Source organism: Delphinus delphis, chromosome 3, assembly GCF_949987515.2.
Source record: "Delphinus delphis chromosome 3, mDelDel1.2, whole genome shotgun sequence".
NCBI lineage: Eukaryota > Metazoa > Chordata > Mammalia > Artiodactyla > Delphinidae > Delphinus > Delphinus delphis.
The window spans coordinates 55,724,801-55,743,171 of record NC_082685.1 but is presented as its reverse complement, the minus strand read 5'-3'; the positions used below and the strand labels follow the sequence as shown (position 1 = coordinate 55,743,171).

Genomic DNA, 18,371 nt, shown 5'->3' with positions numbered 1-18,371 from the left:
TCTTTAATTTGAAATGAGTCAACCCCACTTAAAGCAGCTGTTTCTTTATACACTTTTCTACCATTTCAATCAGGCTTTAAATCAAATTTTTGATCCCTGTACGTTCAGACCCTAGTAAATAGGCAATAATAGTTTGCTTTTATTCTAGGAATTGTTCTAAGTCCTTATATGTATCAACTCAATAGCCAACAACTCAAGGGCCCCCAGGTAGGTAATATTATCACCTCCATTTTAGAGATGAGGAAACTGAAACCAACAGATTAATTTACTTGCCCAAGATCAATCTCAACTAGGTCACTGAAATAGGATACAAACACAGGCACCACATCTCCTGACCTTGTGATTTTAATCTCTACTCTTCTTTAGTAAGTTTACAGTGACTAACAAGGCAAAGTACGTAATCTCAGTGAATTTACAGCCTAGTGAGGACATGAGCAACAGGTAACTTAGACTTTGGTACGATAGATGCGTAATAGTATTTATCCCAATAGACTATTAAAGAGAAAGAGTAGTAATTAAACTCCTTGAAAAAAATGTAAATAAGCTCAGGATTGAAAATAGTGAGAGAATGTGGTGAGATCAGGCTGAAAGAAAAGAATTTAGGATCGTTTAGGAACGTTCTTTATCTCCTGACCTCCAAATGGAGCAGGTGGATTGGAAACATAATGCAAAGATGACATTTCCCCATTTCTTTGCCTCTGCTGTTCCTCTTTTTCTTAAATTCTAACACAACTGCTTCTTTTCCTACAAAACAGAATCCAATTGGTCAGTCCCTTAAACCCCATAAAGAAGCCACTTCAGAAGAGGATCTGATACCCACTACCCCTAAAAGACCAAGACACATTATAAGGTGAAAATTACTTGCTTTTATTTATTGTGAAAACAACTTTATGAAATGATTTGCAATGCAAAACGTGGAAAACTGCTTTGAATAACTGGGACAATAGCTACAGCATGGGAAAACATATGTAAACAAACTTCACTGCCACCAAACTAGACTCTACTAATTTATCTCAGATGGCATCACAGAGTAGCAATGGCAGCTTCTGGTAAACGGAGAAACAGCAGCAAAGTCCTGCAGTGAAGCTGTGGTTAATTACTAAACTGAACTGTTCACTCCACTAATCCTACAACTTCCCTACATTTATCTGTCTATACATTCTTACTTACTACAGGACAAACACCCACCAAAGTGGTTCCAAAAGACAAATGAGATAGAAATTCACAGTTATATTTGTCTACAAGACAAATCCAATAGAAGGCAGTGGAGGAAATTGGGAACTACTACAAAGTTTTACTCTCTAGTCCAGGTGATGAAAACAAAGTTTTTCTTTCAAGGCTGACCACGGTCAGGAATGAAATTAAGTATCAAAAGTCTCCTCACTTCTCTAGGAGTGATTCTAGCTCTTCTTGCAAAGAGCTGAGCTGCTCCTTTTCTCGGTCTTCCTTTTGTTTCAGTTCATCCAGCACAGCCTGAAATCTGTTCTTGAGAGCCAGGTTTTCCACTTTCAGGATGAGATCCTCCTGTCGCTTTGCCCTGTCCTGGGTCTCTTGGAGCTTGCCTTTCATGTTATCAATCTGTTTCTGAATTCCCATAACCAGCTGATTAGTTCCCTCGTCTTCTTGCTGGTGTTCATCTGACTCATTTAGCTTGTCCTGTAGCTGCCTTTCCAGATCTTCCTCAGTGTCAATGATGTTTATGTCTTCTTCATCTTGATGCTGTGTCTCATCTTCATCTTCACTGCTGCTGCTAAGGTCATTGAATATCTCCCGAAGCTCATCATGTTCTAATGAGTCACGGCCCTGCGTGTGGCCAGACATGCCTGGGGAAGAGATATCAAGGCCTTGGTTTTCTGCTTCTTTTGTTTCATCTTCAGCAATTATTTCCCAACGGGTACTGACAGCTTCAGCATCTGTGCTCAGCAACCGCTTTACTTCTTTTTCCACATCTGGAGACTCAATATACTTCTTCTTTGCTGTCTTACGGAACCTTCTCTTTCTGACATTTTTTAGAGGCAGAGTAATTCCATGGTTCCATACAAACTTTTTCTCTTTGTCCTTATCCTTTTTCTTGCTTGCTTTGGGATCAGCAGTGGCAACTGGTTCCTCAACAGGAGGATAGAGATCACCGTCAACTGTAGCGACAAGCATCTGAGAGACATCAGCTGTCTTGTAAAAGGTTTTTTTATCAATGGTTTTCAAACTTTCCATAACACATGGCAGATCTACCAATTTTGACGCCAATGGGACCTGGTCCACGCTGACAATTCCATGACGCCCATCAGGGTGTAACTCAATTGTCAGTCTGTCCTTCAGGTTGACATGACCAGACTGTACCGCCCGCCTCACGGTAGAGGCATACTCCAGAGGTAGGCGTAAGATAAACTGGCTCTCTAGTTCGTGAGGAGCATCATCTTTGCTCTTACTCATCTTTATTTCTTTGTGACTCACTTTTTCTCTAATAACCACTTGTTGCACTGAAAAATTTCAGCTATTTCAACAGAAAGACCAGTTCTTTATAAATTGAAGTCTTTAATTACAAACAGTTCTGGATAGAAGAGCAACTAAGCGTCTATTCTGAATTAAGCCCCAAGTCTTTCTAAATATGCTGTAACAATACCAGTCGTTACTGACGCATTGCCTTACTCAGGTCCATTTAAATCTGTCAGCTGCAATGCCAAGTTCCAACCTCTAGATGCCGCTGCAGGACAACGCAGGGAAAGCAAATGGCGGCTCCTACGGAATGATGTTCGGCACAGAAAATAAGGCTCAGCAGATACGCCCAATCCACAAACTCTCCCGGAACAAAGATACGCAAAAAGCGGGGCGTAGTGAGCTCTCTTCGCCTCAGGTACTTACAATCCAGTGACGATTATAAGTCCAGTTTCTCCGGACAGCCGCGAGCGGAAAAGGAAGCCACTCAGAGCAAGGTGGCCGGGAGCTGAGCGTCTCCTTCCGAATTCCTTCGTTCTTCCCGGCACTTGGCAAAGCGATCCGCTGATTATCGGTGAAATGGCTGTGGACGGGCAACGCGAAATCTCGCCGACAACCGCAGCTCCAAACGCCAGATTCTGCAACTCCGCAGCTCAGCGGACCTCCGTCCGTTAACGGCCGACCTAGCCAAGGAAAGACAGCTACGTCACCACACGGGACGGGAAACTGCTGTGAGTCGCAACACGCCTCGGGCGGAAGTGCGGGCTGCCCCAGCGCGCGCAGTCGCAACGCCCGAATACGCGCTCCGGCGTGTCTTGTCGTCTCGCGAGAATTTAGCCTTAACGGGATGAAGATTATGTTTCGTAAAGAGCGATTGGTTTAGCGCTTCCCTGCTGGCGCAGCGGTTGGGCGTCCGCTTGCTGATGCAGGAGTCGCGGGTTCGTGCCCCGGTCCGCGAGAATCCCGCGTGCCACGGCCGCTGGGCCTGCGCGTCTGGAGCCTGTGCTCCCTAACGGGAGAAGCCACAACAGTGACAGGCCCGATTACCGAAAAAAAAAAAAAAAAAAAGCTGTAGGTTTACAAGAATTTAGAGAAAACGGTTATAAAAAGGACATAGATTGTCCCGTCCGCCTCCGCTAAGTCAGGGCTTTTACCGGATCTCTGTGGGGCCAGGTACCTCCTAGGCGTCCGTGCGAAAGTGGTTTTTGTTTCTGGAAATATCTCGGCATCTCCACAAGCTATATTCAATCTGGAGCCGATAAAAAAAACTCGTAACTAACCACACCGTGGATTTTAAAGTACCCAAGTCAGTGGAGTGAGGACGTGCAGCCCACTATAATTCTTAGTCTGTGTTTGTTGATTATGAAGATGGCTGTGCGGGGCCCGTGACTCGGTCTGTTTCTGTTTTGAAGACCCCGTGAGGGAACAAGGATGATTCCTCTTTTTTTATTTTAGTTTATTTTTTTATACAGCAAGTTCTTATTAGTCATCCATTTTATACATATTAGTGTATACATGTCAATCCCAATCTCCCAGTTCATCCCCGCCCTCCCCTCCCCTGCCACTTCCCCCACTTGGTGTCCATACGTTTGTTGTCTGCATCTGTGTCTCAATTTCTGCCCTGCAAACCGGTTCATCTGTACCATTTTTCTAGGTTCCACGTATATGCGTTAATATACGATATTTGTTTTTCTCTTTCTGACTTCACTCTGAGTCTCTAGATCCATCCACGTCTCTATAGATGACCCAATTTCGTTCCTTTTTATGGCTGAGTAGTGATTCCTCTTTTTAATGTGTTTGACGTAGATATAAATGTAAACAGAGAACGTCGTGTTCTTCTGGAGGCCCACGTTCATTTAGAACAGTTGGCTGAAAGACGAATAGTCTGATTAAAGTAGAATATAATGGAAGTATTACTTCCTTCTACTCATTTGCCAGTAATTTTTAAATTAGTTTGGAATTTTAAAAAATCCACCTCTACTGTTTGGATAACTTTTCTGCTTGCCTCTTCTTTAGGTGGTCAAGTATTCTTCAACATGTATTTATAGTACTTCAGTCTAACTGTGTAACAGTTTCCACTTATTCCTCTTCATTTCCATTTATTTATTAATAGGATCAATTTGGTAGACTATCGAGGTCACTAAAATTTCAATTTTTATTCTCTAATATATCAACACCTGCATCTAAGTTTTAGAGAATTCACTTAAAATGTGATTAACATTTAGAAAATTCACTTTATTTCTTTATGTACTTATTGTTTCCCTCACCTAAGACTGGAAGCTCCATGATAATCAGGAGTCTAATATCATGTTCATCCGGTCCCAGTGCCTAGTATCAAAACGTGGGAGATAAAAAATATTTGCTAATTGAATGAAACAATTGATCCATCCACAAAGAACATAAATACAATCTAAATCCTATAATAATTTGTCAGAAAATACATTCTGTGTCGCCTTAAAATGAGATAGAGCCACTTTATATATACATTTCCTCTCCAGTCACGGACCGTGCCAATTGTTATGAGGCCAGAAGTTTGCAAATAGCGTGTGTGAATGTGACCCCTTTTGTTTCCTAGACTGTGCTACCGTGTGTCATGGGGTGGAATTTAAATGGTTTGGTACCAGTCTGGTTTTTTATGTTAAGTTTGAAGGAAAATTATGCTCTTCTACATAACTGTACTTTAGTTCTTTGTTCTGTAATGTAATGAAGAACGTTAGCTGATGTATATGTAATCTCCAGGATGATCTATTTCCTCTTTTTGAAGAAGTTTTTCCAATGTGCTTGTCCCTTAATTGTACCTGATTTTACTTACTTCATAGATATGAGTTTAGCATGCTAGCCTTTGCATAATGCTTTATTTAACCCTATAAAATGTGAGGCCATGCTTATACATGAAAATGATTCAAATATTGCTTTGCATTTTCATTGCCTATGAGTTTTATGATGCTCAAATATCTTTGTCACAGAAAATAACTTGAGATAAATTCTGGACAATTCAGATTTGCCAAAATTATGGTGTAGTTTAGTTATTAAACCCTGAAATGGAAGGTTGTCAGAGTTAATTAAAAAGATCAACTGAACTGTCCCCTAAAGTATCTATCTCCTTCAATCCTGAAACATATTTTCTGTTTTTGAGTTTAATACATTTTCTGAATGCTATTTTTTGAGGGGTAGTTGCACTGATCTTAAAGCTAAGGGCACTGCCACATCACCATTACCTTAATGTTTATTGATAAATGCAGTTGTTGTTCTTGTTGTTTTGACTGGGGAACTGAATTTTATTTATTTATTTTATTTTTGGCTGCATTGGGTCTCTGTTGCTGCGCGCCGGCTTTCTCTAGTTGGAGCGAGCGGGGGCTACTCTTCGTTGCATTGCGTGAAGTTCTCATTGCGGTGGCTTCTTTTGTTGCAGAGCACGGGCTCTAGGTGCGCGGGCTCCAGTAGTTGCAGCACGCAGGCTCAGTAGTTGTGGCTCACGGGCTTGGTTGCTCCGCGCATGTGGGATCTTCCCGGACCAGGGCTCGAACCCGTGTCTCCTGCATTGGCAGGCGCATTCTTAACCACTACACTGCCAGGCAAACCCCAGGGAAATGAATTTTAAATTTTCTTGGATTTTTTTAACACCTTTATTGGAGTATAATTGCTTTACAATGGTGTGTTAGTTTCTGCTTTATGACAAAGTGAATCAGCTATACATATACATATATCCCCATATCTCTTCCCTCTTGCGTCTCCCTCCCTCCCACCCTCCCTATCCCACCCCTCTAGGTGGACACAAAGCACCGAGCTGATCTCCCTTTGGTATGTGGCTGCTTCCCACTAGCTATCTATTTTACATTTGGTAGTGTATATATGTCCATGCCACTCTCTCACTTCGTCCCAGCTTCCCCTTCCCCATGTCCTCAAGTCCATTCTCTATGTAGCAGCTGGTTTCTTAATGATGGTCTTCTTCCTGGCTTGCAGGCTGCAGCCTCCTCACCATGTACGTATACATACACCATGTACATATACATACATCGTGTATGTATACGTACACGGTGTATGTATACATGGTGTAAAGAAGCAGCTCTGATATTTCTTCCTCTTCTTATAAAGACACTAATCCCATCATGGGCTCCACCCTCATGACTTTATCTAAACCTAATTAGTGCCCAAAGGCCCCTCCTCCTAACACTATCACAGTGGGGGCTAGGGCTTCAATATACGAACTAGGGTAGGGGGTGGGGCACAAACATTCAGTCCATAACACAGATCAATGCGAAAAGGTGAAGTGTTCAGTTAAAAATGGTTATCCATACAGAAAAAGATTAAATTGGGTCTTAATTTAAAAATCAACTTCAAATGGTTCTAAGACTCAAATGTCAAAAACAAAAACAAAACCCAAAACAACGTTCAAGCTCTTAGTGGAAAATACAGGTTAATGGATTTTAGACCTTGGGCTAGAAATAATTTCTTTAAAAAGACACTGACCATAGAATAAAAGATTAATACATTTGTAATAAAATCAAGGAACTTCATTTATCAATAGACATCTTAAAGATGCGAAAAGGTACAAACCAGGAGAGGATACTCACATATGCACACTGACAAAGAATTAATATCAAGGATATATAAAGAACTCCTACAAACCAATATAAATAAAAATAACAATAGAAAAATGGTAAAAGACATGAACAAACATTTCACACAAGAAACATATAACCAATAGATGCACAAAGAGATGTTCTTTTGTTGTAATTACAGAAATATAGATCAAAACCAAGATCAGGTAGATTTTTTTGTTTGATAAAAATTTAAACGCCTGACAATGCCAAGTGTTGGAAAGCCTGTGGATACAAGAGGTTCAGGCCTATATATTGCAAGTGCATGTAAAAATCCATACAACTACTTTGCCAAATAGTTGAATATTAGCTATTAAATATAACGATTACTCCTAGATAAATACTTGCGAGTTCCAGAATTTCTATTCCTAGTTATATACCCAAAAGAAATTCTTGCACATTTGCATCAGGAGGTATATATAAGAATGTTTATATTGACAGTGGGCAACAGGAGCAAAAATCAGGAAACAATCCATATGCCTATCAACTGAATGAATAAGCTACGGCATACTCACAGAATGGAATGTTTTACAGTAATCTAAATAAATGAATTACAGGAACACAAGATGATTGGATTTTAAAAATAAATATTAGAGAAAACTAAGTACCAAAGTATCACATACAGTATTTTACCTTACTATAAAATTTAAAACAACTAGAAAAATATATATGTGGGAGTAACATATAATACAGAAAAAAAATTCAGAGGAGCAAAGAATGATGCACATAGAATTCAGGATGATAATTACCTTGATCTGCTGGGTCCAGGGATTGGTAGGAGGGACCACTTGTACAATCAGATGTATATTACTACCAAGGTCCTGGCATTTGTGGGGAGGTACTGTGTTCACAAATTCTTATTACTATTTCGATAGATAACTACATATATAGATATACAGCTAAATGATACTGGATAGGTAAGTAAATAAACAATTCAGGTCAGGTATGGACTAATGATGACAGTTTATCATAATCCAATTCTGTGAACTTGAGGGCCAACTGTATAAAAATAAAACAAAACAGCACATGTGAGAGAATATAAAGCACACAGAATCACCAATGAAGTATTCTTGCCAAAAATGTTTAAGCTCAACCAAGCCTTTAGACCTTCTCTCAAGGAGTGAAAGTCCTGAAACCAAGGAGACTTCCTGCCTAGTTCTTCACACTAACAGACCATAATCAACCTGGAGGAAAAACCCTTGGATATACTGCAAGGCTCTTATCGACGTGGTTCAGCTTTGACTCCACATGGCAAAGAGAAGTGGAGAGGCAAGCATAAAAATAGAAGCAGAGAATTAAAAATAAAAAGCAGTGTGTGCTAAAATCCTTAATGCATTACAACAGAGAGTAATGGCTCCGCGGCAGCCTCCGAACGCAGAAACGAAGACTTATCGTGCTGCACGGCCTATAGACACATGAAAAAATGCTCAACATCACTGATTAGTAGAGAAATGCAAATCAAAAGTACATTGAGGTACCACCTCACAGCGGTCAGAATGGCCATCTTTAAAAAGTCTACAAATAACAAATGCTGGAGAGGGTGTGGAGAAAAGGTAACCCTCTTACACTGTGGGGGGGAATATAAATTGTTGCAGCCACTATAAAAAACAGTAGGCAGGTTCCTCAAAAAAGTACAGCTAGAATTACCATATGATCCTGCAATTCCACTCCTGGTCATACATCCAGACAAAACCACCATTCAAAGAGATACATGCACCCCTAGGTTCACAGGAGCACTACCCACGCTAGCCAAGACATGGGATCAACCTGAATGTCAGTCAAGAGATGAAGGGATCAAGACGATATGGTGTATATATATATATATATATATATATATATATATATACACATATAAAATGGAGTAGTACTCAGCCATAAAAAAAGCTGAAATAATGCCATTTGCAGCAACATGGATGGACCAAGAGAGTATCACATTGGGTTGGCCAAAAAGTTCACTCTAGTGTTTCCGTGACATGGTACGGAAAATATCTTCCCACTACCACTTCCCAAAACTAAGGAAGGAAGGAAGTCGGAAAGAGAAAGACAAATACCATATGGTATCACTTACATGTGGAATCTGAAATATGACAAAAAGGAACTCATCTGCACAGGCTCAGAGACATAAAGAACAGACCAGTGGTTGCCAAGGGGTAGAAGGGCAGGGAAGCGATGGATTGGGAGTTTGGGATTAGCAGATAAACAATTACATGGAGAGTGGACAAACAATTAGGTCCTTCTGTATACCACAGGCAACTATAAACAACATCCTGTGATACACTGTAACAGAAAGGAATATGAAAGAGAATCTTTATATAGTAATTCTAAATACTGTGCTGCAGAGCAGAAAATTAACACATTGTATATCAAATATACTTCATTAAAATAAATTGAAAAAAAAAACACCACAGTGTGGTATTGGCACAACAACAGACATATAGATTAATGGACCCCAATAAGGAACCCAGAAACAAATCCACATACCGACAGTGAATTAATCTGTGATGAAGGAGCAAGTATGGACAATGAAGAAAAGACAGTCTCTTCAGCCAGTGGTATAGGGAAAGATAAACAGCCACATGTAAATCAATGAAGTTAGAACACTCCCTCCCACCGTACCCAAAAATGAACTCAAAATGGCTTAAAGACTTAAATATAAAGACATGACACCATAAAACGCCTAGAAGAAATCATAGGCAAAACATCCTCTGACAAAAATCCTAGCAATGCTTTTTTAGATCAGCTGGCCAACAAAAAAGAATTAAAAGCAAAAATAAGCAAACGGGACTAATCAACATTAGAAGCTCCTCCAGAGCAAAGGAAAGCATCAACAAAACAAAACAAAAAACCTACAGAATGAAAGAAAATGTTTTCAACGATGCGACCAAAATGGGTTTAAATTCTAAAATATACAAACAGCACATACAACTCAATACAAACCAACAAGCAAACTAAACAACCAATCCAAAAATGGGCAGAAGACTTAGAGATTTATTCAAAGAAGACATCCACCTGGCCAATGGACACATGAAAAATGCTCAGTATTGCTGATTATTAAGGAAATGCAAATCAAAACTACAAAGTGGTATCACCTCACACCAGTCAAAATGGCCATCACTAAAAACCCTACAAGGAAGAAATGCTGGAGAGGGTGTGACAAAAGGAAACCCTCCTACACTATTGGTGGGAATGAAAATGGGTGTAGCAACTAGAGGAAACAGTAAGCAGTGTCCTCCAAGAAGTTCAAAAAGAGTTACATTATGATCCAGCAATCCTAGTCCTCGGCATATATCCAGAAAAGACTATCATTCAAAGAGATACATGCACCCCTATGGTCACAGCAGCACTATTCTCAAGCCAAGATATGGGAATAACCTAAGTGTCCAACGACAGATGGATGGTTCAAGAACATGTGGCACATATATACAATGGAATATTGCTCATCTACAAAAGGAAAAGAAATTGAAGTATTTGTAACGAGGTGGATGGACCTAGAGTCCGTCATACAGAGTGAAGTAAGTCAGAAAGAGAAAGACAAATACCGAATGCTAAAACATATATGTGGAATTTAAGAAAAAAAAATATCATGAAGAACCTAGGGGTAAGACAGTAATAAAGACACAGACCTACTAGAGAATGGACTTGAGGATATGGGGAGGGGGAAGGGTAAGCTGTGACAAAGTGAGAGAGTGGCATGGACATATATACACTACCAAACGTAAAACAGATAGCTAGTGGGAGGCAGCCGCATAGCACAGGGAGATCAGCTCAGTGCTCTCTGACCACCTACAGGGGTGGGATAGGGAGGATGTGAGGGAGGGACACACAAGAGATATGGGAACATATGTCTATGTATAACTGATTCACTTTGTTATAAAGTAGAAACTAACACACCATTGTAAAGCAATTATACTCCATTAAAGATGTACAATAATAATAATAAAGTAAAATAAAATTGGAAAAAAGGAGAAGATGTGGTACATGTATACAAGGGAGTTCTACTCAGCCGTAAAAAATAATGCAATAATGCCATTTGCAGCAACCTGGAAGGACCTAGAGATTATCATATTACATGCAGGAAGTCAAAAAGAGAAAGACAAATACCATGTGATATTACTTATACAGGGAATGAGACATAGGACACAAACGAACTTACCTACATAAGAGAAACAGACTCAAAGACATAGAAAACAGAACTGTGGTGGCCAAGGGGGAGAGGAGCTGGGAGAGGGATGGACGGGAAGTTTGGGATTAGCAGATGCAAACTATTCTATAGAGAATAAATAAACAACAAGGTCCTATTGTACAGCACAGGGAACTACATTCGATATCGAACTATATTCGATATCCACAGGGAACTATTATCGATATCCTCTGATAAACTGTACTAAAAAGGAATGTGGAAAGTAAATATCGATCTATATATATATAATTGAATCACGGTGCTGTACAGCAGAAAGCACTGTAAATGAACTGTACTTCAATAAAATAAATCGAAAGAAACATAATGTGGTATAGGCAAAAAACAGATACATACATCACTGTAACAGATGAAGGAGCCCGGCACGAAATCCACGGACCAATGGACGATTAATCTTCCATGAAGGAGGCGAGTATATACAATGCGGAAAAGACAGTCTCTTTAGCAAGTGTTACCGGGAATGAGGACAGACACATGAAAATCAATGAAGGTAGACACTCCCTCCCACTATATACAAAAATAAACTCAAAATGCCTTAAAGACTTAAATGTAAGACAGGACACCATAAAACTCTTAGAACATAGGCAAAACATTCTGTGACATACATTGTAGCAATATTTTCTTAGATCGGTCTCCCAGTGCAAAAGAAATGAAAGCAAATATAAAGAAGTGGGACCTAATAATCCTTATATGCTTTTGCATAGCGAAGGAAAGCATCAACAAAAGAAAAAGATCACCTTCGGAATGGGAGAAAAGATGTGCAAAGCATGTGACCGACAAGAGCTTAACTGCTAAAATATACAAACAGCGCATACAAACAAATGTATAAAAGAAAAATGAACAACCCAGTAAAAAATGCACAGAAGAGCCAAACAGATATTTCTCCAAATAAGACATCCAGATGGCCAACAGACACATGAAAAGATGCTCAACATCACTGATTAGTAGAGAAATGCAAATCAAAAGTACACTGAGGTACCACCTCACTCGGGTCAGAATGGCCATCATTAAAAAGTCTACAAATAACAAATGTTGGAGAGGGTGTGGAGAAAAGGTAACCCTCTTACACTATGGGGGGGAATATAAATTGTTGCAGCCACTATATAAAACAGTAGGCAGGTTCCTCAAAAAAGTACAGCTAGAATTATCATATGATCCTGCAATTCCACGCCTCGTTATACATCCAGACAAAACGATCATTCAAAGAGATACATGCACCCCTAGGTTCACAGGAGCACTACCCACGATAGCCAAGACATGGGATCACCCTAAATGTCAGTCAAGAGATGAAGGGATCAAGACGATATGTTATATATACACATATATAATAATGTACTACTCAGCCATAAAAAAAAGCTGAAATAATGCCACATGAAGCAACACGGAGGGACCAAGAGAGTATCACATTGGTTTGGCCTAAAATTTCATTCTGGTCTTTCCCTGACATGGTACGGAAAACATCTTCCCACTACCACTTCCCAAAACTAAGGAAGGAAGTCGGAAAGAGAAAGACAAATACCATATGGTATCACTTACATGTGGAATCTGAAATATGACAAAAAGGAACTCATCTGCACAGACTCAGAGACATAAAGAACAGACCAGTGGTTGCCAAGGGGCAGAAGGGTAGGGAAGGGATGGATTGGGAGTTTGGGATTAGCAGATATATACTATTACATGGAGAGTGGACAAACAATTAGGTCCTTCTGTATACCACAGGCAACTATAAGCAACATCCTGTGATACACTGTAACAGAAAGGAATATGAAAGAGAATCTTTATATACTAATTCTAAATACTGTGCTGCAGAGCAGAAAATTAACACATTGTATATCAAATATACTTCATTAAAATAAATTGAAAAAAAAACACCACAGTGTGGTATTGGCACAACAACAGACATATAGATTAATGGACCCCAATAAGGAACCCAGAAAGAAATCCACATACCGACAGTGAATTAATCTGTGATGAAGGAGCAAGTATGGACAATGAAGAAAAGACAGTCTCTTCAGCCAGTGGTATAGGGAAAGATAAACAGCCACATGTAAATCAATGAAGTTAGAACACTCCCTCCCACCGTACCCAAAAATAAACTCAAAATGGCTTAAAGACTTAAATATAAAGACATGACACCATAAAACACCTAGAAGAAATCATAGGCAAAACATCCTCTGACAAAAATCCTAGCAATGCTTTTTTAGATCAGCTGGCCAACAAAAAAGAATTAAAAGCAAAAATAAGCAAACGGGACTAATCAACCTTAGAAGCTCCTCCACAGCAAAGGAAAGCATCAACAAAACAAAACAAAAAACCTACAGAATGAAAGAAAATGTTTTCAACGATGCGACCAAAATGGGTTTAAATTCTAAAATATACAAACAGCACATACAACTCAATACAAACCAACAAGCAAACTAAACAACCAATCCAAAAATGGGCAGAAGACTTAGAGATTTATTCAAAGAAGACATCCACCTGGCCAATGGACACATGAAAAATGCTCAGCATTGCTGATTATTAGGGAAATGGAAATCAAAACTACAAAGTGGTATCACCTCACACCAGTCAAAATGGCCATCACTAAAAAGCCTACAAAGAAGAAATGCTGGAGAGGGTGTGACAAAAGGAAACCATCCTACACTATTGGTGGGAATGTAAATGGGTGTACCAACTAGAGGCAACAATAAGCACTGTCCTCCAAAAAGTTCAAAAAGAGGTACATTATAATCCAGCAATCTGAGTCCTTGGCATATATCCAGACAAAACTATCATTCAAAGAGATACATGAACCCCTATGTTCACAGAAGCACTATTCACAAGCCAAGATATGGGAATAACCTAAGTGTCGATCGACAAATGAATGGTTCAAGAACATGTGGCACATGTATACAATGGAATATTACTTGTCATAAAAAGAAACGAAATTGAAGTATTTGTTATGAGGTGGATGGACCTAGAGTCCATCATACAGAGTGAAGTAAGTCAGAAAGAGAAAGACAAATACCGTATGCTAACACATATATATGGAATTTAAGAAAAAATGTCATGAAGAACCTAGGGGTAAGACAGGAATAAAGACACAGACCTACGAGAGAACGGACTTGAGGATATGGAGCAGGGGAAGGGTAAGCTGTGACAAAGTGAGAGAGTGGCATGGACATATATACACTACCAAACGTAAAATAGATAGCTAGTGGGAGGCAGCCGCATAGCACGGGGATATCCGGTCAGTGCTCTGTTACCATCTAGAGGCATGGGATAGGGAGGATGGGAGGGAGGGAGAGGCAAGAGATATGAGAACATATGTATATGTATAACTGATTCACTTTGTTATAAAGTACAAACTAACACACCATTGTAGAGCAATTATACTGCAATAAAGATGTAGAAGAATAATAATAAAATTTAAAAATTGGAAAAAAAATAAGACGTGGTACATGTATACGATGGAGTACTACTCAGCCGTAAAAAATAATGCAACAATGCCATTTGCAGCAACCTGGAAGGACCTAGAGATTATCATATTACATGCAGGAAGTCAAAAGGAGAAAGACAAATACCATGTGATATTACTTATACAGGGAATCAGAAATAGGACACAAATGAACTTACCAACATAAGAGAAACAGACTCAAAGACATAGAAAACAGACCTGTGGTGGCCAAGGGGGAGAGGAACTGGGAGAGGGATGGATGGCAAGTTTGGGATTAGCAGATGCAAACTATTCTATAGAGAATAAATAAACAACAAGGTCCTATTGTACAGCACAGGGAACTACATTCGATATCCTGATAAACTGTACTAAAAAAGAATGTGGAAAGTATATATATATATATATATATATATATATATATATATGTAAAACTGAATCACGGTGCTGTACAGCAGAAAGCAGTGTAAATGAACTATACTTCAATAAAATAAATCGAAAGAAACATAATGTGGTATAGGCAAAAAACAGATACATACATCACTGTAACAGATGAAGGAGCCCGGCACGAAATCCACAGACCAATGGACGATTAATCTTCCATGAAGGAGGCAAGTATATAAAATGCGGAAAAGACAGTCTCTTCAGCAAGTCGTACTGGGAATGAGAACAGACACATGAAAATCAATGAAGGTAGACACTCCCTCCCACTATATACAAAAATAAACTCAAAATGCCTTAAAGACTTAAATGTAACACCAGACACCATAAAACTCCTAGAACATAGGCAAAACATTCTGTGACATACATTGTAGCAATATTTTCTTAGATTGGTCTCCCAGTGCAAAAGAAATGAAAGCAAATATAAACAAATGGGACCTAATCATCCTTATATGCTTTTGCACAGCGAAGGAAAGCATCAACAAAAGAAAAAGATCACCTTCGGAATGGGAGAAAAGATGTGCAAAGCATGTGACCGACAAGGGCTTAACTGCTAAAATATACAAACAGCTCATACAAACAAATGTATAAAAGAAAAATGAACAACCCAGTAAAAAATGCACAGAAGAGCCAAACAGACATTTCTCCAAAGAAGACATCCAGATGGCCAATAGACACATGAAAAGATGCTCAACATCACTGATTAGTAGAGAAATGCAAATCAAAAGTACACTGAGGTACCACCTCACTCGGGTCAGAATGGCCATCATTAAAAAGTCTACAAATAACAAATGTTGGAGAGGGTGTGGAGAAAAGGTAACCCTCTTACAGTGTGTGGGGGAATATAAATTGTTGCAGCCACTATAAAAAACAGTAGGCAGGTTCCTCAAAAAAGTACAGCTAGAATTACCATATGATCCTGCAATTCCACTCCTGGTCATACATCCAGACAAAACTATCATTCAAAGAGATACATGCACCCCTAAGTTCACAGGAGCACTACCCACGATAGCCAAGACACGGGATCAACCTAAATGTCAGTCAAGAGATGAAGGGATCAAGACGATATGGTGTATATATACATATATAATGGAGTACTACTCAGCCATAAAAGAAGCTGAAATAATGCCGTTTGCAGCAACACGGATGGACCAAGAGATTATCACATTGGGTTGGCCAAAAATTTCATTCTGGTCTTTCCATGACATGGTATGGAAAATATCTTCCCACTACCACTTCCCAAAACTAAGTGAAGGAAGTCGGAAACAGAAAGACGAATACCATATGGTACCACTTACATGTGGAATCTGAAATATGACAAAAACGAACTCATCTGCAAACAGAAACAGACTCAGAGTCATAGATAACAGACCTGTGGTTGCCAAGAAGGAGAGATATGGATTAGGAGTTTGGGATTAGCAGATGCAAACTATTATATAAAGAATGGATCAAGAACGAGGTACTACTGTAAAGCACATTTAACTATACACAATATCCTATGAAAAACAGTAATGGACATGAATATGTAAAAGTATCTGTATGTATGTAAAACTGAATCACTCTTCTCTACATCAGAAATCATCACAACATCATAACTCAACTATGCTTCAATAAAATAAATTACAAAAAACACAGTGTGGGAACTTCCCTTGCGATTCATTGTTTAAGATTCTGTGCTCCCGATATAGGGGACATAGGTTCGATCCCTGGTCAGGGAACTAAGATCCCCTATGCCGCACAGCACGGTCTTAACAAAAGAAAAGACCTTAGCAGTCCCAAGCTCTGAAAACAATGAGTGGAAAACACACACACACACACACACACACACACACACACACAGACACAAACACACACCAGATCCCTCGCCCTTGCCCATGTGCAATCCAAAATTTTTTAAATGTTATTAAAAAAAAACCACAGTGTGATATAGACACAAAAACAGACATACAGATCAATGGGAAAGAATACGCATCCCGGAAATAAATCCACACACCGACAGTCGATTAATCTTTGACAAAGGAGAGAAGAATAAACAGTGGAGAAAAGACAGTGTCTTCTCAGCTCGTGTCGGGAACTCTGGACAGCCACATGTAAATTAATGAAGTTAGAGTACTCCCTCCCACCATACACAAAAATAAACTCAAAATGGCTTAAAGACTTAAATATAAGACATGACACCATAAAATTTCCAAAAGAGAACATAGGTAAATGATTCTCTGATATAAATTACAGCAATATTTTCTTAGATTAGTCTCCCAAGGCAAAAGAAATAGAAGCAAAATTAAACAAATGGGACCTAATCCACCTTATTAGCTTTTGCAGAGCAAAGGAAACCATCAACAAAACAAGAAGACAACCTACAGCACGGGAGAAAATATTTACAAACGATGCGACAAACAAGGGCTTAATTTCTAAAATATCCAAACAGCTCATACAACTTAATACCAAAAAACAAACATACAAACAAAAACAAAGAACCCAATCAAAAAATGGGCAGAAGACCCAAATAGACATTTCTCCAAAGAAGACATCCAGATGCCCAACAGACACATGAAAAGATGCTCAACATCGCTAATTATTAGAGAAATGCAAATCAAAACTATAATAAGGTACCTCCTCACACCGGTCAGAATGGCCATCTTTAAAAGGGGTGGGATAGGGAGGGTGGGAGAGAGGGAGATGCAAGAGGGAAGAGATATGCGAACATATGTATATGTATAACTGATTCACTTTGTTATATAGCAGAAACTAACACACCATTGTAAAGCAATTATACCCCAATAAAGATGTTAAAAAAAAAGTACAAATAACAAATGCTGGAGACAGTGTGGAGAAAAGGCAACCCTCCTACACTGTTCGTAGGAATGTAAATTGGTGCAGCCACTATGGAGAACAGCATGGAGATTCCTATAAAAACTACAAATAGAGTACCATATGATCCAGCAATCCCACTCCTGGCCATAATCCAGACAAAACTATAATTCAAAGAGATACATGCACCCCTACGTTCATAGCAGCACTACTCACAATCGCCAAAACATGGAAACAATGGAAATGTCCATCAACAGATGAATGGATAAAGATGTGGTGTACATATACAAAAAGAATGTTACTCAGCCGTGTAAAAGAATGAAATAATGCCATTTGCAGCAACATGGATGCACTTAGAGATTATCATAGAAAGTGAAGTCAGTCAGACCAAGAAAGACAAATATTATCTGGTATTGCTTATATATGGAATATAAGAAATAATACAAATAAACTT

The 18,371-nt window shown here is 39.1% G+C and overlaps 1 protein-coding gene across 1 annotated transcript; it reads right to left on the bottom strand.

Moving 5' to 3' along the window:
* Window positions 1–852: 852 nt before the first annotated feature.
* Window positions 853–3,109, bottom strand: LOC132423209 (transcription initiation factor TFIID subunit 7-like). Its single transcript, XM_060008684.1, has one exon. The coding sequence runs from the start codon at window positions 2,428–2,430 to the stop codon at window positions 1,381–1,383; it is 1,050 nt and encodes a 349-aa protein (XP_059864667.1). The 5' UTR covers window positions 2,431–3,109; the 3' UTR covers window positions 853–1,380.
* Window positions 3,110–18,371: the final 15,262 nt, after the last annotated feature.